Source organism: Helobdella robusta, assembly GCF_000326865.2.
Source record: "Helobdella robusta unplaced genomic scaffold HELROscaffold_41, whole genome shotgun sequence".
Classification (NCBI taxonomy): Eukaryota; Metazoa; Annelida; class Clitellata; order Rhynchobdellida; family Glossiphoniidae; genus Helobdella; species Helobdella robusta.
The window spans coordinates 1,058,584-1,083,063 of NW_008704941.1; the positions used below are offsets into that span (position 1 = coordinate 1,058,584).

The window sequence follows — 24,480 nt, forward strand, 5'->3', positions numbered from 1 at the left end:
ATATAATAATAATAATAAGTAAAAACTAGAGCAATAGGTTGGAGAGGTGCATTGTGTAGGTTATATATTGAATCCATGTCTTCTCATGCATTCCTTGTGTGCTTCAATTAAGTCCTGGCAGTTCTCTTCACCTTTCTCCGCAATGCTATTCGTTTGTTATTCATTGGTGTAATTGTTGCGATTTTTGTTGATGTAATTTTTTGTAATTTGTTGATGTAATTGTTGTAATTAATTGATGTAATTATAGTAATTTATTGATGTAATTGTTGTAATTTGTTGATGTAATTGTTGTAATTTGTTGATGTAATTGTTGTAGGTTTTGAAAAATGCTGAATTCATAAAAAATATTTAGTAATGATTAACAACAAACAACATGGATCTAATCTTAAAATCTTAAATGATTTTTCTTGATGAATATTAATTATTAATTATGGTCTTATTGTTCATACAAAACATCTTGCTTGTATTTTTTTAATCCTAATGTACCAACTTACCATTCATCTCTTGGTTTTCTGGTTTCAGGACAAGCACAGCATGGCTTTGGTTTGTTTTCTTTGCCCTCTGTCTTGTCTTTCACTTCATCTGGCATCTCTGATTTTTAACAAAATGAAATAGAATTTTCAGTAATTTATTTATGAATGAATGATTGAATGTTCAGCTTTTGAATTTTTAAATTTAAAAATCAAACTTCCTTCGTGAATAAAAAAATGAATGTTGCAGCTATATTAATTGTATGTTAGGGTTATGTTATTTTAATAATTAAAATTTTACAAATTTTAATTATTAAAATATAATTTATAAAATTACAATTTTTACTCAAGCTAAAAAATAAAATAAGACTAAAAACTCAACATAAATTCAATCTAGGATTATAAAAGTTTAAACAGAGTACAGAATAATTAATAATATTATTTATTAATATTAAGTTTAGAATTTAACTACAACCAAAAAATGGAAAAATGTTTCAAAAAACCAAAAAACCTGCTATGAAATTTTAGGATTTTATTTTTTCGATTTGTTAATCTTCTTTCTTACTGTTAATTAAAAAACCTTCTTACTTCTTAAAGTCAAGAATGAACTTTCGCAATGCAACACGACAACACCTTACCGTCCCCAACTAACACTAACTGACTGACACTGAACTTCAGTGAAGGTTAACTTTTTAACAACCACTTGCTATGGCTATATTACCGTTATAATTATTATTTTTATTATTTGACTTTAGTTACATGTTTCGTATTCACCCGGATAAAACGTGTAAAAGTAACGTAAGACATTTTGAAGGTTTGATCCAGTCTGACCATTGAATTATGAGGCTGGAATTGTGGTGTAAAAATAATGGATATGGCGGATATAGCTACGTTATTTATATGATACTAACACAAACTTAATTGTAAATTACGCATTTTTATTTTAAAACCATATGAATTCACAGTTTTAGTATTGAATAAATGTATAAGATGACGATTAGAAGTTTGATCTGCTAGTCTGCTGTTTGGTCAAACCTAGTAGTTGACAAGTCAAAAGTTAATCTACACTAGATGGATTAGTAAATATTGTTAATATTATATTATAATAATTAAAGATTACAATTTAATTTAGGAGCTAATTAGATCTCGTTCGCATTTGAAAAAAGTTAGGATTAAATTGAACTTTTGATGGCCTGCAATAATAAAGAACCTTTGTCACTTGCTAGGGGTTTGTTTCCAAAATTCCAAGTTTCAAAAAATATTTTTCATTTAAAATTATAATTATGAAAATTAGTTTTATTTAATATTTTTATTTCTTTTTTCTTCAGATGTGCAGAGGGCTGTGGAAATATTGGATATACTTCAGAAATGTTAGTCTATTTTATTTTTTACATTTACAAAACTAAAACATATATAATATTTCATGTATAGTATACATGCAATATTATATATGTTTTAGTTTTGTAATTGTATACTCTTGCTTGGTCATGTAAGTATGTGTGTAAAATGAAGATCGCTAATTTTAAAGTTTAAATTTTACTACAAATTATTTTTCCACCACAACAGCTGGTGATTTTGACAATTTCAAACTTGCATCCCTTCAAAAAATCCTACAAAGTGAGTTCTGTGTAGCTGTTCGAGAAGTTTACGAGCATGTGTACGAAACTGTGGACCTCAGTGGAAGCACCGATGTCAGGGCCAATGCCACGGCTAAGGTTTCTCTTTATATTTCATCATTATTTGAATATAAATTCTAGGTATAATTTTATTGAGAGTTTTTGCTCCCGTTGGAAAATGCTCCATTTTGTAGTTGTTTCGGTAAGCAGTTGTGTAAAAATTTTTTTAATGTTTTAATTTTTTTTTCAAACTATTGATTGTCAAAGCAAATTTTAAATGATCTGAATGAAAAGGTACTGGATAAATGCACTTATTGTTGTCCAACAGCGCTATTCGTAGACAAAAGCAAATAAATTTGTATACAATTTACTTATTTGAAATATATAAAGTAAAGTACATAAAGAAATAAATAGTTGTACCGGTGGGTATAGTTTTATATCATCACCAAACATACAATACAATCACATCAACATTTTAGCTGTTTATACTAGTGTTATTTCATTCACATGATGTTGAGTAGACATTAGGAACATTTGCAAGAACACTATTTGTTAATGGATCATCATTCCTCTCTCTCTCTCTTTCCAGGCGACAGTGGCAGCGTTTGCAGCCAGCGAGGGCCACGCCCATCCTCGAATCGTCGAACTCCCGAAAACGGAAGAGGGATTGGGATTCAACGTGATGGGAGGCAGGGAGCAGAACTCGCCGATCTACATATCGAGGATCATTCCAGGAGGTGTGGCCGACAGGCATGGAAGCCTGAAGAGAGGCGATCAACTGCTCAGTGTCAATGGAGTTGTCAGTGTTGTTGGCGTTGTTGTGGCTGCTACTGGTGTTGCTGTTGTTGTTGTTTTGTTTTTTTTGTTGTTGTTGTTGTTGTCAGAGTTGTTGTTTTGTTGTTTTTGTTGTCATTGTGGTTGTGTGTCAATTTAAATTTATTTAATTATCAATTTATATTTATTTAGTTATTAAGTTTTGATTTGTTTGATGTCAACTTATTTATTCAATGCAGAGCGTTGAAGGTGAGCCTCACGAGAAAGCTGTTGAACTTCTGAAAGCCGCTCAAGGTTAGTTATTTTTATTATTATTATTATTGTTTTTATTGTTTTTAATGTTTTTTTTTATTATTTTCTTGTTGTTGTTGCTGTCATTGTTGTTGTTGTTGATGTCGTTTCTGCTTGTGGTTGTTGTTTGTTATTTCACTGTTGATAGTTACTAGGTTTCAACTAACTTTATCATTCAGTGTGGTTCTGTTGACCATGTCACATATTATCTTCTTAATCTTTTCAGTCATTATCATCTCAATTTTTTCATCTATTATCATCTTAATCATTTCGATAAACATTACTCTCTTTGTTGTTCAAATTGTTGTTATCTTGATCTTCTTAATCACAATGCAACACACATTTCACGTCAGGTTCGGTGAAGCTGGTTGTTAGGTACACTCCAAAAGTCCTTGAAGAGATGGAGGCGAGATTTGATAGGCAGAGGATGGCCAGGAGAAGACAGCAGAGTCAATGATTGGTTGATTAGCTGATTGGTTGGTTGATTGGTTGGTTGATTGGTTGATTGATTGGTTGATTGATAGGTTGGTTGGTTGGTTGGCTGATTGATTGATTGATTGATTGATTGATTGATTGATTGATTGATTGATTGATTGATTGATTGATTGATTGATTGATTGATTGATTGATTGATTGATTGATTGATTGATTGATTGATTGATTGATTGATTGATTGATTGATTGATTGATTGATTGATTGATTGATTGATTGATTGATTGATTGATTGATTGATTGATTGATTGATTGATTGATTGATTGATTGATTGATTGATTGATTGATTGATTGATTGATTGATTGATTGATTGATTGATTGATTGATTGATCGATTGATTGATTGATTGATTGATGCAAAATTTAGCCCAGAAGTCCAGTTTTTTAATGATTCCATGTGTATTTTTTTAGAAAATTGTTGGTATTAGTACGAAACAAAAGCTCAACTGAACAAAACAACTTGTAGATTTAGAAAAAATTATTCCGACGCATGCGTAATGGGATGATAATTAGTTAATTAATTAGTTCTTAATTAATTAATTAATTAATTAATTACTGACCGATTTCAGGCAAATGTATAATTCAATAATTTATTTTAATTTTTTTAATAATTTTAGTACACATGCATCTGCATGCCAGTCACAATTCAATTTCTCAAGTAATCATCATTTTATTGAGTGGGTTTATTTCAATAGTTCTAGATTTTGTGTTTTTGTTTCAGTCAATCAATCTTCGTTTTGCGTCCAGAGACCCGGTTTCCCGAGGTAGGACGTTTTTGTTTGTTAATATTTTGTTGAAAACTTTAGTTAGTCGGTTCATTTAATATTTTTCTAACTTTTTCATTCATGATATGTTATGGTTGAGTGAATGATCAGTTAAGTAGATGAATGAATGAATGAATGAATGAATGAGTGAGTGAAATGAAAGAATGATTGAATGAATATTTAATTGAAATAATAGTTTTAAAAATGAATATCAAGGCGAATGAACGAACGAACGAATAATTGATTGTATGAACGACATCCAGATTATATCATCTTTTTTTTCATTCCAATGCTCATTGTCAAATTTGTTGCTAATTTTTTTTAAATTTACTTAAAATAAACTAAATTAGAATTCCGTCGGTATATGTACGTTCTAAGTAAGCTGCACAGCACAGCGGTTTAAAATAACTTCTCAAGAGATTGAGAATTGTACATATTTGATTTCAGTTATTTTCGATAAAAACTTCCTAGCCATGATTTTGTTTTTGAAGATCTTGTCAACATGCTCACAAGTTTTTACCTGGTTCTATCGTATTGAGACATTTTAAAATTGAAAATATGTGTATAAGTAAATGGAAAAATCAATTCACCATTGGAGATAATTGTTTGAGTTAGTCATTTGTTGTTGTCATTTATAGAATAGTAGTTATTGCATGTATTTATTATTGTTCTTCATCTTGTAATGTCATGAATAAATTTATTTTTATTTGAATGAGATTTTGTCGTTTCGGCCTTCGTCATCAATATTAGTTTGACATCGGCAAACATGCCGAAATTTGATGTATGCTTGAGGTGCAGTTGTATTTTCTGGTCAAGCAGTTTAGTTTAGATTCATTTATCGAATAGTGCGTGTATATGTATGTTTATGTGTGTTTGTGTGTGAAAGAGAGAGAGAAAGAGAGAGAGAGAAAAAAGAGAGAGAGAGAAAGAGAGAGAGTTTGTGAATTATCTGTCACAACATGTGACTAACATTGTAAGAGAAACGAAAATCGTGATTAAGGATTTATGTGTATGTAACGTTATGTGTGATTATGATATCCGAATTTGAAGAGTTTCTTGTTAAAACACAGCACAGATTTTTGATTTTATAGTAAAACAAAAAAAATTTCAATTAGATTAAAATTTTACAATGTGTGTTACGACTGAATCCCACAAAGTAGTACATCATTCAGTGGTTTTCTGGGAACTAAACGCTGGCTACCTTAATGCACCTAACGCCAAACAATTAAAAAACACATATTAATCTTGTTCTTTCATTTTCTTCTCCAATGATTTTGCATTGCAATCAAAAATTAAACATTTTTTAATTACTTTGGTTGAAATAGATTTGAATGAAACGTTTTGAATGAAACGTTTTGAATGAAACGTTTTTACTGTGGTCTAACAGAATTTATAAAAAAAAAGGTTTAAACGCTGCCAGCAAGAGGAAAATGGAAAAATTATCTCCAAGAATTTTTTGTAATTGGTTTCATGCCAACACTGAATTTTAGCTTCAAATTTCTGTTAAAATATTCATGTATGTATTGTAGATTTCTGTGGAAACTTATAAATAGTTTTGTGTATGTGTGCGTGTATGTATGTATGTGTGTGTGTGTGTGTGTGCCTGTATGTGTTTTTTTATGAAAGTGTATTTTTGAATGATCGATGAGTCATGAATATGACAATCCAATCACGATAACATGAAATCTGTTTGATAGTTTGTGTTAGTCAGTCGCAATTAGATGTGATGAAAAGTTCCCAGGCTTGTTGAGTCACCACTTTAAATGACATTTCTTCATTAGGCCATTGACCCGTCAATGGTCCGTTTGTTTGTCTTTGGTCGTTCACCTGCAAGACAATTCATCTGAGTGTTGCTAACTGAAGAAGACATTTTATCATGGATCTCTAGACATCTCTGGTATAAGTATGTCAAGTGATCCATACTTTTTATTACCAGCTAAAACAGGATTTATGCTAAAAAAGTTTTACTCGTATGGACTTTCTGCATGGAAGTCGCATGGAAGCGGTAGCCGCAATCTGCAGATGTCATTTGGTCCCATCAACAGCCAGCGATTGGAAAGGACAGTGCCTCAATTTTGATATGTGACATTTCAATTGGACGTAGATAGAACTTTTGAAAAAAAAGGCGTTTTTTATACGTTACTAAAATATTTTTTGTAAAATATATGCATTTAAAAACGACAATAAATTAATTAAATAAATAATTAATTAATTAAAAAGTAAATAAGTTTGCTCATATAAAAACTGAAGTTAATGAGTTCGATTTACTTATTAACAAGTGGATATTTGTTGATTGCTTTTGTCGACGTTGGGATAAATAACTGAACGATTGAATGGATGAATGAACGAATGAACGAACGTGTTGGTGAATGACTGACAAATGACTGAATAAATGACTGAATAAATGAATGGATGAATGAGTGCATGAATGAGTGAATGAATAAATATATTTAGAGTGAATCATAGAGAGATGCAATGCCGACGACGATGATGACATTGCATATTGTTCGCCTGCTACAAGACTTCTTTGTTTAAGCTTGAGACTGTCTGCAATATTTCAAACATGTAACGTTCTGAATTGCGTTCAATTTTTCATTTTTTCAAAATATTGTTCAATAAAAAATATGCAAAAAGTGATCCACTGAATTGTTTTACTCAAATTATTGTTATAGATTTTAACGACAAATTTTGAAAATAGAAATTGTATAAACGACTATTTAACATAGCGGGTTGTTTTTTCTGATGTTTTAATTATTTCATGCTTCTTGCTACACGTTTAAGTTTAAAAAAAAAGAACTTTGAAAATGTTACGTTAAATTTTTTTATCCAACCGACCAACCACAGCAACACCATGCAATCATCCCAGCATATTTCCTATCCTCATTTTCAAAAAAACTTTAGAGAAGGTTAATTTGGTCCAAAAAATTCAACATGCCATTCACAATGGAAAGCTTTCAGTCTGGCGCGTTAGGCATTGGGTTAAAAATGGTCCTAGAGGTTAAAAGTTCAAGTTTAAGGCCGGTTTTCTGAGAAAAACATTTTTGACCTGTAACCTCTACTGGTAGTGCAACTTCATGAATTAAGATATTGTAGGGGGTGTTGGTACCTATCATGGATGTTGAAAAATTTAAAATGACCATCTTGAAATGCAGCAGAGATTAAAACAAAAACAATAGCTATGTAAGACAGTGCAAAAAAAGTATTTAATTTTTTCAGTAGTTTTATAAAAAATATTACGTCGAATTATATTTTTTATAAATATATTTGTTTTCTAATTGTAAGGTGAAATTTGGGAAAAAAATTCAAGAGTCGAAATTTTGGAGTCTGAAATTTTTTCAAAAAGTCGGATTTGGTGAAATTTCGATCTGACTCGGAAACACTGGATAAAATCGGAAGTTTGCCGATGTGTTTCGCCACAGAAAGCATTTTGGACAAAACCATTGTAACGAACTTAGTATATAAATCAATATTTCACACGCAGCACAAAGAAAGCATCGTCGTATCCGCAGTAGCACTTCTATACATCATTCAAATGTTTAGCAACACTACTACTACTAGTACCATTGTTATTTTGCTATTGCTACGTGTATCATGGCATGTGATAGTCAGGGATCTCGTTGTGATCGAACCCTGACACTGCAGCAGCGGTGTCAAACACCTTAACCATTATACTATCGGGTACATCATGTTTACTTGGGTACATTTACCTCTTTTGACGTTATCTATCTCAATACTTATAGTTAGCTTTTCTTTGAGCTTTTTCACTAAATAAAAATATTCAAAACCCTAGTGAATTAATTGACTAATGGTTGTCCAAGTGCTAAAAAGAGAATACCACTTTACTAGAAACTTACTTATGCATTCTTAAAAAATACATTATTAATGACAAATGACAAATACATGCAGAGTGTTTATAAACATTTCGTTGCTGCCTTCTATTATTTCATTACTCTCTTTTAGTTTCTTCTATTTCTCTTTTTTTATTGAGCTATTTCACACAGACAAACACACACACATACACACGCACACACACACACACACACACACACACACACACACACACATGCACCTATGATTCAACGAGGAACCTACTTGAGTGTATATATACGTGACCAAAAATAACTTAATTGCTTAGAACTTGCTTCAAAATTTCGATTGACTTAAAATTAGTCTTGTAATTTAAACTAAACAATTTGACTAAGTGTTTGTTAGACGTAGTTGTTGCTCTGGTTAAACTGACAAAGAGTGATTCAGGCGAGCAAAATGAAGATATACTTTGCAATACTCTTCATGATTCAAGTTCGTTTTATAATTATTGAAAATAAGTTCAATAAGAAAATAAATGAAATTAATTTAATATTCATTTTAATTTTTTCTTTCGTGAAAAAGGTTTTGCCGTTGGGATTTGCCAACCCTCCCTCCGACTGTGTACCCATGCAATACGTCAATCAGTGCAAGCAAGTCAAGTGTGAGGGTCCCAATTCCTTCCCGGTTCGATTTGCATTGCCGATCATCAAAAAATAAAATTGTTTTATTATTTTTTTAAATAATATTTATCAAATAAGAGTTTCTGATTATTTATTATTCATTGTTTGTGTGAATTCTATCTTCATTCTCTCATGAAAGCATCAATTGTGATCAACTTTTCATCTATCGAACCAAAAACGTTACTTACACTCTTTGAAAATTTATCATTCGAGTCATACAAACTTCGCAACATTTTCTGCCATAGCAATTCTCTTGATGTTGAATGGCTAGTTACATGCATGTAATTTTTCCACAGAGTGTATCTTCACTAAATATTTTTGCTACGTCCAAATTTTTTTGTTTTAAACTTTTACACACCTCTACTTACATTCACAATATGCACACGCACACACATACACATATTCACAAAGACACACACATACAACACAACACACACACAAACATACACACAAACACACACACACAAATACATTCACACAAACGTGAGCAGAACTGCCAAAAAAAGGTAAATCCTTACATAGGAGGCAACCAATGTTGCGACCAGGAGACTGTGGCAGCCTTTCGAAGGGGTAGATCGAAGAGGCAGGCATACAATTTCGACAACTACCCTGCTGCTAAATGGAACAAGCTGATACCATACTATCTCAATTTCACTAATTGTTAGTCCGCGCGTCGTACCTACACAGCTCATAGTTGAAATCATTTGGTTCCCAAATTTTAATGAATTAATTATAAAATCGACACAGATAGCCCAGAGACGGAACCTATGAAAAAATTTGCAAACAAAAAAGTCATAAATAACAATTATTTTCTTTCCAGTAACCTACGCATCAGCCATAAAAACCGCCATCAACAACATCGAGATGAAAACATGCGTCCGCTTCACCGCTTCCTCGACGATTCCAACTGAGTCCCACATTGTCTTCCAGACGTCAAATGAAGGGTCGGTAGAGTTGGGAAAGAAATTATTTGTCGCTATATAACTTGGAACTTAAATGGTTGGGGTTGATTTTTTTAACGCTTGAATAACTAATGTTAGTTGGTTTCAAAAATAATAAAAGTACAAAACAAATGGATTCAAAGTAAAATAGTTGTAATATGAAAATAATGCGTTATTCAGATGCGTTTCGTTTGTCGGGAAGTCAGAGAAGGTTGCATCTCCAATTTTCGGCGACAGCAAATGCCTCAGCAACGTTTGTTCTTTCTTCTTACGACTCCACCCAAGCAATTCACGCTAAACACCAACAAACAAAACATTGAAACATAAAATTTCAAACGCTCCAACAAACACCATCAAACATAACATTGAAAACATAATTTTAAATGCACCAACAAACATAACATTGAAACAAGCAATTTCAAACTCTCCAACGAACAGCAAGGGCAGATGGTATACTTGATCGTGCAGACGTTGGGACTGTGGCACCAGAGCCAGAGACCAGATGCCCCCCAGTACGTGAGTGTTGATAGAAGCAACATGGATCAAATTCATTGGATGGATTTCAACACTGTTGACCAGTCGTACCTCACCAGCTTCGGACTGGCATACGATTATGCTTCCATAACTCAATATCCAGCTAAAGTTTGTAGTGACATTAATAACATTTGGTACGACGCGTATTTGTTTATAGCTTCTGGCCATCCAGTAATTAGGTTCAAATGCAAAAGGAACCCTGTTACCATATGCGATGTTTGTGTTGTGTGGTTTTCACGCGTATTCACACACGCTGTGTGTATGTGTGCGTGTGTGCGTGTTTGTGTGTGATCACCTTTTTTATACAAGGTTTTAATAATAAAATACTAAGATATTGCAAACGACTTAATTTTGAAGGCTGTATTTTAAATATTTCATTACGGAGAAAACAGTTCGAAAGTATGTTTTATATTTCTGATAGATATATTGTTATATTCGTTAATAACATTTGTTATATTTGATATTTCTTGTAGATATTTTCGAACAACGGCAAGCCAACTCTGGTCCCGAAAGACGCGCGTTATACCAGCACGATGGGACAGAAGGTTGAACTTTCATTCATCGATGCCAAACTCTTGAACTACATGTACTGCAAATGTAAGACTTGTTTAATTTCAATTAAAAATTATTTTCAAAGATAATCATTATTTTTATTAATATAAAACTCTTTGATGTGGAAAGTTGTTGGCATAATTTATAAAAACATAATTTGAACTATAGTTAATTGATACGCCATCAAATTTTAAACATGACAATTCTATTTAACTCACGTTAGCTATCAACATAAACCAGATTTTTAAACTTTCACACCAAATTTAAACATTTTCATTTGAATATTTCTACTTCTATTTCTATATTTAAATCTTAATGTTTAAATATTTAAATGTTAAAATTAATCAAAATTAGCTGAATGTTCCAATGTTCCAAATTGTAAAAACGGTGGTTACGTAAATTATAACAACTGTACCTCATGTATTTGTCCTCTGGGCTATCAAGAACCTTTTTGCGATAAGATCAGTGCACCAGCTAATCAAGGTATGATTAGTTTCCATAAAGAAATCTATTTGAATCTTGAGTGATTGAGTGGTTGATGGGTTTTTAATTACATAATAATATTTAATGATATTGAATAATTATTAAAAATATTTAATGAAATTTCAGAATTTTTCATAATATTTGATAATATCCTAAAATGTGTAATAATAATTATTACTGAATTTTTGATTAATTTAATGTTTCAATAACGAGTTTGTTGGTTTAGAGTAATAAATTAAAAAAAATTGCAAAAAATCTAAAACTGTTAAATAAATTCATAAAAATTTTTTAAAATTTTTCACCAGTATACAGTCCAAATGACTGCGGAGGCGAACTGTTCGCGACGAACAACGAACAAACAATCATGTCGCCAGGCTATGGCGTAAGAAATTACGAAACTATCATGACTTGCAAATGGAAAATTTCTGTAAGTATAATTTAATTATTATGCCAGAGTTTGGCCGTAGCTACTATTTTGTTCTGAAATATTCAATTGTAGGTACCGGCAAATAGCAAAGTCTCTTTGAAGTTTGTCGAAAGTTTCGGCATATATTCCGACGATTACGATGCCTGCCAAGATTGGGTTGAGATCAGATACGACAGACCAGCTAATGAAACTGGGCAGAGGTCTGTTTTAAATATTAGAAATAATTTTTTTTTAACAACTTGGTCATCAATTAATTAATATTCAATCAGATTTTGTGGTTCAGTTCTTCCAACTGATGCTTTAAGTTCAACTCTGCCAGAAATCCTCATCATCTTCCAATCGAACGATCCAGCAGCATTGTTTCAAGCAAGGACGGGCTTCAAACTTCAGTTTAAAATCGGTTGGTTGATTGAGCAGCACATGCTAGATGTTACGACTCCACCTGTTGTTTATCAAATGTTCATGTTTAGCGAATCAACATTCACATTTCATTGAACTGTTTTATAATTTTCTAAATATTAGTTTTATTATATTTTTATGAAGCCTTCTTAAAGGAGTGACTGACTATAAGTCGCACTTAACAATTTAATAAATAACTGACGGGGTCCAGGTAACAGAGCACAATTCAAGTTTGGCATATTGCCATTGAAATATATACTTCTCAATCGATATAAACCGCTCGTTATGACGTCATTGTGAAATAGAGATGTACAAATATTATATTTATATCTTATTATCTTACTAAATTCAACAATTAAATTTCCACTATACCTTACGACAAAATTTTTTCCTCCTAGAATCGACAAGCGTTGTTGGCTCCTGCAGTATGGTTGACTGCCAGAACAATGGAACCTGCGTTGAAACGGGCCAGGGGTTCAAATGTTTATGTCAGGCGAATTTTGCTGGCAACTTTTGTGAAATCGGTCAGTGGTTATTATTTAGAATAAATATTCTTTAGTGCTGATAATAATAATAATCCAATTCGGTATTTTTGGTGTGTGTATGTTAGTGGATTTAGGATCTGAGAAATTTGTTTTCAATTTTTATTCAACAGTATTAAGTCATCATCATCACTTTTAAAAACTTCAATCTCAATTCGTCACTTTTAGTTCGTCAATTTTAAAATTACTATTGTCATTTTCTTAGTAATTATCATCGACCAGCCTCATCTCCATCACGCCGTCAACGTGCTCCCATTCATCAGATTTAGGAACTTCGGGCAATCCATGCGACGCGAAACCATGCCGTAACAACGGCACCTGTGTAAGGAATGGTTCAGGCAGTTACGAATGTAAATGTCAGAGCGGTTTCTCGGGAAAGCAGTGCCAAGATAACGGTAGACATCTTCATCCAATTTTATTCAAACTTTCATAAATCTTTTTGGAAGTATTTCAGTTTTGTTTTGTTTGTTCCACAATTTTCCTTAGCGTGTAAATAATGGAATCAATAGATGCTAAATCACTAGAACTGTTAATTTCAATGTCAAAACTTCAAATTATAAACACTTTAGTCGAAATTGTTAACTTTGGTTTCATTTATAACAATTCAACAAATTTTGGAAAAAAATCTATCGCAGAGTGTTGTGGTGGTTGTAACATTCCGCCTGGTTACAGATGCGGAGCGGACAGGCTTTGTGACATCAAGTTCAACCCGTCAAAGAACTGCACTGAGGAGCGTCTTTTCCGAAAGTTTTCAAGCAACAGATGGTGGAAATTTGATTACGAGTAAGTTGCTGATGATAATTATCAATTATAATTGAATTGGCAATTGAAAACATTTTTTGACCTTCAACCTTAACGTTAATATAGAAGAATATTTCGTAATTTTACAATTTCGTAGTCTTTTAACTAAGTTATCTTGTATTGAGTTTGCCATCAAATTTCTCACAAGATACAGGAATGTAACCTTTGAATGCATACAATATAAGGCCTGTTGCGATAACGCTGTCCAAGTGAATTCAAGATGTCTTGGTATGTTACTGTCGTTGTTATTTCTGGCTATATAATACTTGTGTAATGTTATATGTGCATTTGCCACAGATTATTGCAGAACGTGTAACACAACCACATACTTCAGAAAGCTCATTAAACATTTTTTATTCGGCAATAAACAAAACCACACATTGCAACACGCCATTCCACAACATTACACAACTCTACAAAGTTTTATTACATGGTTCTTATTAAAGTTTATTACGCACAAAAGCCCTAGGTTGGACTGATTGGTCATACTGTGGCGCAGATTGCACGCAGAACAGGTACATGTATGGCATGAAGGACGGAACTTATCAAATGTACGCTTCTATTAATTCAGTTTTTAAAACAAAATTTGATCAAAATAAAAAACAAAAACAAAAATACATATTAATTGATTGGTAATAAAACCAAGCATTAATTTACACGCATGAATCATATTATTATGGGAATAAACGTTCCTAACAATAACAGACTGTAATATTTAAAATTAAAATGTTAATGAATCTCTTTTTTTGTTAAATTGTTTTCAGAGTGAATTCTGAGGAGAGAACGTGCTCAGACGGTTTCTGCAGTTATCATCGGTGGGACTGGGGCTTCTGGGGTCCTTTCGATGACGGGTGAGTCCATGTTTGCTGGAGTTAGCGGAGTTGTGTTTTAGCATTGTTTGGGGTTTATTTAAAATGCGATAACCTGTAACTGTATGGTGTGTATAATATAATTCCATTAAATATTTAATGCACGTCTCTTGCTATTTGGCTATCAGAAAAATTCTTCTATATTAGTTTAGAATTTGAAATATTTCAGTTGTTTTCATACTTGCTTATTAATATAAATTTGAAAATATTAATTCTTTTAAAGAGAAAATAACATGTAACACATGCTTCGTTGGTCTCTATGTTCATATTTATACTACTCTATCTTCATATTTTTGAGTTTTAAGTTTCCAATGCTAGCGTCTTTTCCTGTTGTTAGTAGCAGTAATTTAAATGATGTTAAATGCGGTTATTACGGTTATCAATTAGTAATTTTTTTAATAATATAATTTTCAGTTAAATTATGAATTAATTTTAAACGGTTACAAGAGTTATGACCAATGCTCTTACAACTATAACATGACGTAATAATGAAGTAATAAAAAATACTGAAGTAATGATTAATAATGAAGTATTAAGAAATATTGAAGTAATAAGTAATAATTAAGTAATGAGTAATAATGAAGTAATAAAAAATACTGAAGTAATGAGTAATAATGAAGTAATAAAAAATACTGAAGTAATGAGTAATACTGAAGTAATAAAAAATACTGAAGTAATGAGTAATACTGAAGTAATAAGTAATACTGAAGTAATAAGAAATACTGAAGTAATAAGTAATACTGAAGTAATGAGTAATACTGAAGTAATAAAAAATACTGAAGTAATGAGTAATACTGAAGTAATAAGTAATACTGAAGTAATAAGAAATACTGAAGTAATAAGAAATACTGAAGTAATAAGAAATACTGAAGTAATAAGAAATACTGAAGTAATAAGTAATACTGAAGTAATGAGTAATAACGAAGTAATAAAAAATACTGAAGTAATGAGTAATAACGAAGTAATAAAAAATACTGAAGTAATGAGTAATACTGAAGTAATAAGTAATACTGAAGTAATAAGAAATACTGAAGTAATAAGAAATACTGAAGTAATAAGAAATACTGAAGTAATAAGAAATACTGAAGTAATAAGTAATACTGAAGTAATGAGTAATAACGAAGTAATAAAAAATACTGAAGTAATGAGTAATAACGAAGTAATAAAAAATACTGAAGTAATGAGTAATACTGAAGTAATAAGTAATACTGAAGTAATAAGTAATACTGAGTAATAAAATAATAAAATACGAAGTAATAAAAAATACTGAAGTAATGAGTAATAACGAAGTAATAAAAAATACTGAAGTAATGAGTAATACTGAAGTAATAAGTAATACTGAAGTAATAAGTAATACTGAAGTAATGAGTAATAACGAAGTAATAAAAAATACTGAAGTAATGAGTAATAACGAAGTAATAAAAAATACTGAAGTAATGAGTAATACTGAAGTAATAAGAAATACTGAAGTAATAAGAAATACTGAAGTAATAAGTAATACTGAAGTAATGAGTAATAATGGAGTAATGAGTATACGAAATGTGGCGATGTTGTTGGAATTATGTGTGTAAATAATTTTCATTTTGGAACCAATTTCAGGCACGACCGCGGCCGCAGGCACTGAAGAGGCTGGTAGAAAAAAGGAACCAACTAAAATGAAAACCGACATTTCTAATTATTCCAGATAATAAATATAACAACATTATTAAAACAATTTATTAACTGTCATTTCTACACAAACTAAAAGGTTCCTAATAAATTTTGACTCACCATTTTGACGAGAAATATTTCATTTCATAGTTATTCTACGTACTATTTTAGAGATTTATATATTTGAGGAGTTCTTTTTTTCTGCTGTTTGACTATCAGAAATATTATTCTATATTAGTGTAGAAATTAAAACAGTTTAGTGTTTTTTCGTACTGCTTATAAATATAAATTTAAAAATGTTTTTTTTTAAAAAAAAAAACATAAAATGTTTGCAGCACAAAAAAGAAGGTTTCGCCTTAACCAAAATCGATACAAAATGATTGACTTATTCTTACAATTTTCGTGAGATTATTTGTTAGCAGTTTTTACATTTGTAACAAATTAAATTCTCGAAGGTTGGAATAGAATCTATGTACCACTGTCGGAGCCTGCGATATGTTTGAGTGTGTGAGTATCTCTATATTATATATCTGTGTGTGTGTGGTGTGTGTGTATCTCAATATTATATATCTTTGTGTGTGTCTTGTGTGTGTGTGAGTGTGTGTGTGTGTCTTGTTTGTATGTTTCAGTGTGTGTATCTCAAAAAAATCAAAGACGTTAGAAAACAATTTAATACTTTATAAAGGGGAGCATGAAGTTACCGAAAAACATTGTCATCGATCAGTTTGACATATTTCTTTATATATATGATATATATTTCGATATATGTACAGCCATTGTTGCGTGGAAGTTTTGTTATCAGTATAGAATAACATGCAAGCAACTCTGCGTTTGACAGCGTTGCATTATAAAGAATAAAGAAAAAATTCTTCCCAATATTGTCTTCATTATCCGTAGTTATTGTTAGAAATCATCTGATCGTGACCGATTTACGATGTTGTTATCATTTACTTGAGGTCATTTGACATGACATTAATTTGTTTTGTGCTTCAATTTTGTTGTTACTGATGTTGTTGATGTAAAATGTAAATATGGGCTGTTGTAATGAAGCACGGTGTTTCTGTTGTCTTTCGTTTGTTTAGATTTATTTTTAAATGTATGTTTCTTTTTATTATAATGAAAATGATGACGATAATAATGATTAACAATGACGATCAAGATGTCAATAATGATGTTTTAATAATTTTGTCAACGATTCACATTTCATTTTACATTTAGATACATTTACACCGCTGAGACTATTCAGTTTTCTTAAAATGCTGTTTCAAGAAATAAAAATATCATCTCGCTTGCCAAAAAATCTATTAAATTAACAGAAGTTTAGTGGAATTGTCAAATTAAAAACAGATTTTAAGTACGCTTTCTATAAATAAGACATGTCAAAACTTGTGTGACAATTTGCGTACGTTTAGGCAAAAATGAACAGAAGAACGTGTGACGAGTAAGTTTGAAAAAATCGATTTGCTTTACTTCAAAGGTTCGCAAGTCTTGCCAAAAAAATTTCAAAAGTGTATATAAAAAATTTATTTTCAAATGTATGTTTTTTTTTTAATAAAAATGATGACGAAAATGATGATTTACAATGACAATCATGATGTCAATGATGATGTTTTAATAATTTTGTCAATGATTCACATTTCGTTTTTGATAGAAAACCTTTTTGCCAACGGTTGATCGTAAATCATTTTCAAGTTTCTTCAGTACAAAATCAAATTTATATATATAGATTTTTTCTGATTTGATTCATTAATTATCATAAAAAATACTACAAAATATGCTTTTAAGACTTTCAAAACATGAGCATATGACATCGTTACTGTTATACACCATCATTAATGTTGCATCCTTACCTCTCATCAAACACAGCATCAAGAACATACAAACACTACATCTCCACAAATGGTGGATTTCTCCAGTCAGCATTAATAGCCATGATAGCTGTCAGCGACATGGACGGAATAATTTACAACAAAACTTCAGTTAACATGAGCAGATCTCACGCTGCATGCATGCCTAGGTTCGTCAAATGCGTCCACATCTGTCATCTTACAGCTAACTGTTTCCGCGCTGGTGTCGGAGTTTATGGGACGACTTGTTACCTCCTGCAAAATTCTTGCCTTATCTGAAAGATTACTTTCAGGTTATTTCAATTGAAATAATATTTAGAATAAACTTTTAAATCAATATTTTTAAAATTTTAATAATTATTTTGAAACATTTTTCAAATTTAATGATCGTCAATTATTTAAATAAATTTGTAGATTGTAGAGCAAAATGATGCGAAAATTCATTGCAAACGATGAAGAGGACGCCAGCAACAATATAAATATTGTGAAAACTTTAAATAGAAGTTTATTATACGATCAACTGAAACTTATTTTATTTTTTTATAGCTTCAAACTATTGAAACATTTTTTTTTTCAAAGCTGATTAAAAATTCCAAATTTGTTGACCTAATCACAAGATTATTTGGAATAATTATTACAACGTATTGATGTTATTTCGTAGCTCACTGTGTTTAACACGAGTTTTATTAATCAAGTAAAAATTACCTGCCTCACTAAATGTCTGCAATAAAATTGTCCGCAAAACTCCATCCAATATATTTAAAAATTTCGAGACAAAGTGTTAGTCAATTTGTTGTCTCATTCTGAAATAGTTTGTCGACGACCACGATAAAAGTGAGGAGACATGTTGCCAAACAATGTCTCATGACGCCAATATAATCTTATCGATCAGAAATCTAAACGTCAGAAACATTAAAATTAATTTCTACTGCCAGTCAGTAGCCATGTCAGAACTCACCGCCTCTTCAAATTCCTGCTTCTAATTTTATTTAAAGACGGATATTTAAGACAAAAGCTTTTGTGGAAATGTTAGCAAAAAATTAGCATCATCATTGTTGATTGTGTTTAGCATAAAAGCCAAAATGATGCAACATTAAGAGCAGACGCCTAAAGATTCATTAAACTTCAACAAAAGCGATTCAAAATACAATGGTGAAAGCCGAAGATATCGATTTCATCCTATGAATAGTTCCTATAAATGTTTCATTTCTCATTTCTCCTATCTCATTCCTATAAATGTTTGCCATTTATTTAAGGAATTGAAATACATTTTATTTGGTCAACAATGTTGATGCTTAGCAACAAGACTCATTTTACAGTGAAATAAAGAGAAATCTACCTTCAATGCATTTTCATGTGTGCTTTTATTACCAGTTAAATAATTGGACATTCGTTGCAGGCAAACAGTTGAATAAATATGAGTAGACAGTGTTGATTATTATCGTATTTTCTCAAATTATTTGCAGAATTGGTTTACAATAAAGTTAATTTACAAATACTTTTTTCATTTACAACAATCAAAATCATGTTGCCTACGTTTATATTCATCTTAATTTTGAATTTCCTCCCGACGTCCCCCTCCTCACCACCACCAGCAACATTCCAGCATCAAACTTCTCCATCCGGCATTACTCTTTTAAACACAAAACTCTTTCCTCCAATCCCTCTCAAATCAGTAGAGAACTTAATTTATGAAAAAACCTCTATGAACTTGAGCAAAACTCAGGTTGGATGCGTCCCTGATATAGTTAAATGCATTCTCCTATGCTCTCTCACAACTGATTGTGTTAAAGCTCTGATAAATTACACTTGGACCTACTGCTATCTACTAGGTGATTCAACAGATTATGTTAATATTTACAGTGTTGGGCTTTACGGCTATTTTCAGGTTGGATTTTTTGTTTGTTGTTTTATGAAAGATATTTTTGTAGATTAATATTAGAAAACTTTACGTTTTTAAAAGTTTCATTAATTTAAATTTATAACAATATCAGGTCCCCCTAGTAATGTATTTTGATTCCAGTATATCATTTTTTTTCATAAATTTTTGGTTTGTAATAAATAGTCACAAAAATTTTGTCAGTCTAACAATTAAAGTAATATTGAATTTAATCAAAATAAAAAGTAATTTGATTCAATTTTCTAACTTTTCACAAATGAACTATTCGACTTATTTGTTAACTTAATTTAAGTAAATTTTTCAGAAAGTAAACAGCCAAGAAACGCCAGCGATAGTTTAAACACACACGAACATGGAAGATGTAGTTTGATGATAAACTTAGTAAAATAGAAAATATACAAATAAACATTTTTAAATAAATGAAGATCCTTCGAAACATTCCACATCTCGTCTTTTCCTTTTTATATGTGAATTATAACAACTAAAACAATAACTTCTCACTGGCAACATAACATATTTTATTTTAGTGCACAAATGTTTAACAACTGTAGTTTGTGTGATTGGGGGGGCAGGAACCTACAGGGCATGGGAAGGATTTGGTGGTCTGAAAGCCCTGGAAACGATAAAATATTGACAACGTTAACAACGTTAACAACAATAGTGAACATAGTTTTGTTATTTGTTATTATCTTGGCAAGTTTGGCTGTTGTCATTATCATTACCATTAAGAGTCCCTAGTGGTAAATGTAGTAAAATTGTTGTCCTTACATGGCGCTAGTAATTACCATTAATTATGATAAAGTATTATCTATTGTTTTACATTCTTTGTTTGAGCTGTACGTTTAATTATTTAGAGGGAAATATTTCTGACAAGCGACAACAATGATGTGATGACAACAATGAGTGACAACAATGACAACAATGACAACAATCTATAATCACAAAATAATTTTTTAGGCCACTTTTAAATTTAAAACCAGCTAAAATCTATAAAAACAACACAATAGAAGCTTTTGAACAAATTCGTAAATGTGAAATTATGCTGCGGTGGTGTTTATTTTATTTCAAATTGCTTGCTCTTCCGCTAACTTGTTTGTTGAATTTTATTTGTGAATTAGCTGGTTTGGTCCGGCAGGTCTGCAGTTAGCTGGTTTGATCAATTGTATTGATGTATGTTCTCACAGCATCAATGAGAACATTAACATCATCATCAACAACAACACCAACAACAACGTCAATTAAATAATTACAATAAATAACAGTTCTTGACACTTGCACGTTAGTGTTTTTGTTTAATGTGTTAAACGTTCAACGACAAAGACAACAGCAGCAGCAACAACAACAACAGCAACAACAACAACAGCAACAGCAACAACAGTTTGTTGACGTCTGCACGTCAACTACTCAATGCTAGTTTTGGTGCGTTAAACTTTCCATGTAGCCCGGCGAATATAAAATAACGAAAAAACAACATCATAAATCAACTATCCACAAGTCTGCAAATAACAATAGAAGCATTTTCTAATGATTATTTCAATTTATTCTAATGATTTATTGAATATTCAATTACCAGACAATGTATTTGAATGTCCAACATTTCTTTTATTTTTGTTTTTTTAATATTGATATTATTCTTATTATTAACGGCACGAAATATCAGAACACACAAGCCTTCACGTCTTCACGTCTAAAAGAAAGATTTTATCATAAAAATTGTTAAATTGAAAATTTAACAAATTTTAACATCGTTAAATTGAAATTTTAACAAATTTTAACATCGTCAAATTGAAAATTTGACAAATTTTAAAATCGTTAATATGAATCATTGATAAATTTTAATTCGTCATTGTTTTCCTGGCTAAGAACATTAACCCATTATTCTATTAATAAATAATTGTAAATGTTTCCTACTACATAAATGTTGTCGGTCGTTCGTTCATTGCAGTGGCTTTTTACAAAATTAAATAGCAATTTTTAATAATTTTCACCATAAAATCACATTTAAAAGTGTTCAATACATCAAATTATTATTGAAATGTTACATTATTGTAAGAAATATATTGAAAAAAATTCATTATTTAAAAAAAAAATATTTCAAAACGCTGTCATCTTCAGCCATGCTGCTGCCTTTAAAAGTTACATTCTTGTCACTGCTGCTCATCCATCTCAGTAATGAATTGTTAAAATCATCCACCTTCAAACATCAAATGACAACCGGATATCGTTTATTCACTGAAACAACTTATGGCGATTTGGTTGCAGTTAGAAAACTGGATGAAAAAATTTCCAAAAAAGTGGGAATGATACTTAGCGGATCTGCCATTCCAGACGTTCCTGATATCGTCAAGTGCGTTTACGTCTGCCACCTCACGACCGATTGCGTCAAAGCTGCCATAAATTGGAAAAGAAGTTATTGTCTTCTGTATAAAAAAGCATTGGGTAGCATAACCCGTGGTACGTTTCCGAATGGATTCTATCAGGTTTCATTTCTATTCGTTGTTTTTTTTTGTTTGGGTGTTTTAGAACTTAAAAAAATAGTGAATTTTGTTTTAAGAGATGATATGACTGAATATGATAGAATGGAAGATTTTTCATGTCTTGCGGAGTGATTGATGTCTTAATTTTGGAAGTTTCATGCGTTGATAAAGATTCTGAATTTATGATTTTAGATTTTTTTAGTCACGATTTTTTAGTCACAATTGATTGATGAATTGATCGATTAATTGATCGATCGACCGACCGACCGACCGACCGACCTACCGACCGACCGACCGACCGACCGACCGATTGATTGATTGATCGACTGACTGACTGACTGACTAACTGACTGACTGACTGACTGACTGACTGACTGACTGACTGACTGACTGACTGACTGGCTGGCTGGCTGACTGACTGACTGACTGACTGACTGGCTGGCTGGCTGACTGACTGACTGACTGACTGACTGACTGACTGACTGACTGACGGACTGACTGACTGACTGACTGATTGACTGATTAACTGATTGACTGATTGATTGATTGATTGATTGATTGATTGATTGATTGATTGATTGATTGATTGATTGATTGATTGATTGATTGATTGATTGATTGTTTATTATTAAAACTTTTAAATCTAAAACTGGACATACAAGAATCTACATTTACAACGTATATGACACACTAACTCTGTGTTTTTTTTAATCCAGAAGATGCCCTAATAGCCTACAACTGTGAACAGAACAAAACATGAAGAGTTCCTTGAAGAAAAATAATTTGTTTATAAACGTTTAAAAAGACCACAAACAAGATGTTGAAATCAATACCTATATGTAAATGTAATTACCATTTTCTTATTGATTCTGAATAATTTTATTTTTATCTTCAATAGATATACACTCAAGTACGACTCATTAATTCAGTCCCATGTAATTGTTCCATAAAACAAAATAAAGGATAAATACAATACATGATTTATTGAATGTTTATTCATTGTTCCCTAAGATGCAGGCGGGTGTTCTTCATAATTTATTTCCATGCAAAGTAATAGGTAAAAACGATCTAAGTAAGTCTCCAACGTGGATTTATTTGGAAGTTGCTGCTAAGAACATTATTCTAAGCAATAAACAAACACACGCACACACACACGCACACACACACAGCTAAAAAACGCTCTGGCAAGAAGTGAACCATCATAAACTCTGAAAAGAAGATCGCTAGCATCCAGTAAGACTCATCAACCATCTGCAATTAATTCATTGTTCATTGGCTGGCTGTGTCTGTATTATTCTATTAGCAAAACTCAATTGAATTGTCCTCAATTGAACCTCAATTGTTAATATTATTAAAATAACATAATTTTAGGTATTTGGTAGCAAAATAGAAAATTGAAAAAACTTCCGCAATAAGGTTAAAAAACATTTATATATATAGATTGAGTCGTTGTATAAACTAAGAGTAAAATAAATTTTCCTACTAAATACTACTTGCGAAATTTTTTACCTGACAATTAAAATTTCTTCACTCAACTATGAAGATGATCGTTTCGAGTACTTCGACAGGTGTACTGTTATTTACAGCCAACAGCCTGAGCTTAACTTCACCATCATCATTATCCATAATCTATTTTCACGAATTTTCCGCCGGCTCGGTCCAGAACACGGCACTAATCAGCACCGTATCGACTAAAAGTATGGACAATCTGATCCAAAACATGAGATGAGTTGACTTCGGCAAGTTTCATGCATGCGTTCCCGATGTCATCAAATGCGTCTACATCTGCTATCTCACTAGCAACTGTGTCAAAGCCGGTATAAGTGTCAATAAAAATGTTTGCCACCTACTTAGGAATGACACTTACACTGGATCGTTCCCTCTTTTGAAAGAATTCTTCAGGTTAATCAGTGTACATGCATTATGTTATCTAGTTGGTGTGTTTTATTTTATAAGGCAGATTGTAGTTTATTTCTTAATTAATAAAATTTTTGAAAATTTTGACATATTGCACCTAATATCAAAACAAAACCGATGATAAGTGGTTACACTTTTTACAAATTTATTTTGTTTAAATTTTGCGAAGTAGTAATTAATTTTTGACGAATCACGCTCTTAATCTTTAATTGCAAAGAAACTTTGATACTCCATTTGATTTTTAA

General features: G+C 31.3%; 3 protein-coding genes across 3 annotated transcripts; 2 read left to right on the forward strand and 1 right to left on the reverse strand.

Moving 5' to 3' along the window:
* Nucleotides 1-60: 60 nt before the first annotated feature.
* HELRODRAFT_84705 (hypothetical protein) lies at nucleotides 61-589 on the reverse strand (the record flags this gene model as incomplete). The annotated part of the gene is made up of 2 exons (XM_009025297.1): nucleotides 61-145; nucleotides 495-589. 2 exons carry the CDS (start codon nucleotides 587-589, stop codon nucleotides 61-63), a joined length of 180 nt encoding a protein of 59 aa, XP_009023545.1.
* Nucleotides 590-1,525: 936 nt separating this feature from the next.
* Nucleotides 1,526-5,119, forward strand: HELRODRAFT_185861 (hypothetical protein). The gene is made up of 8 exons (XM_009025393.1): nucleotides 1,526-1,698; nucleotides 1,799-1,840; nucleotides 2,037-2,185; nucleotides 2,676-2,885; nucleotides 3,100-3,154; nucleotides 3,505-3,627; nucleotides 4,057-4,351; nucleotides 4,415-5,119. The coding sequence occupies exons 1-6, from the start codon at nucleotides 1,659-1,661 to the stop codon at nucleotides 3,606-3,608; spliced, it is 600 nt and encodes a 199-aa protein (XP_009023641.1). The 5' UTR covers nucleotides 1,526-1,658; the 3' UTR covers nucleotides 3,609-3,627; nucleotides 4,057-4,351; nucleotides 4,415-5,119.
* A 9,893-nt stretch (nucleotides 5,120-15,012) lies between these two features.
* On the forward strand, nucleotides 15,013-16,015 carry HELRODRAFT_84698 (hypothetical protein; the record flags this gene model as incomplete). The annotated part of the gene is made up of 2 exons (XM_009025295.1): nucleotides 15,013-15,628; nucleotides 15,735-16,015. The coding sequence occupies 2 exons, from the start codon at nucleotides 15,013-15,015 to the stop codon at nucleotides 16,013-16,015; spliced, it is 897 nt and encodes a 298-aa protein (XP_009023543.1).
* Between the last annotated feature and the right edge of the window lie 8,465 nt (nucleotides 16,016-24,480).

Coding starts and splice junctions, on each gene's coding strand:
- HELRODRAFT_185861 (XM_009025393.1), top strand. CDS start 1,659: ATGGCCTGCAATAATAAAGAACCTTTGTCACTTGCTAGGG. Junction 1,699..1,798: donor ACCTTTGTCACTTGCTAGGG/GTTTGTTTCCAA, acceptor TTTTTTCTTCAG/ATGTGCAGAGGGCTGTGGAA. Junction 3,155..3,504: donor ACTTCTGAAAGCCGCTCAAG/GTTAGTTATTTT, acceptor ATTTCACGTCAG/GTTCGGTGAAGCTGGTTGTT.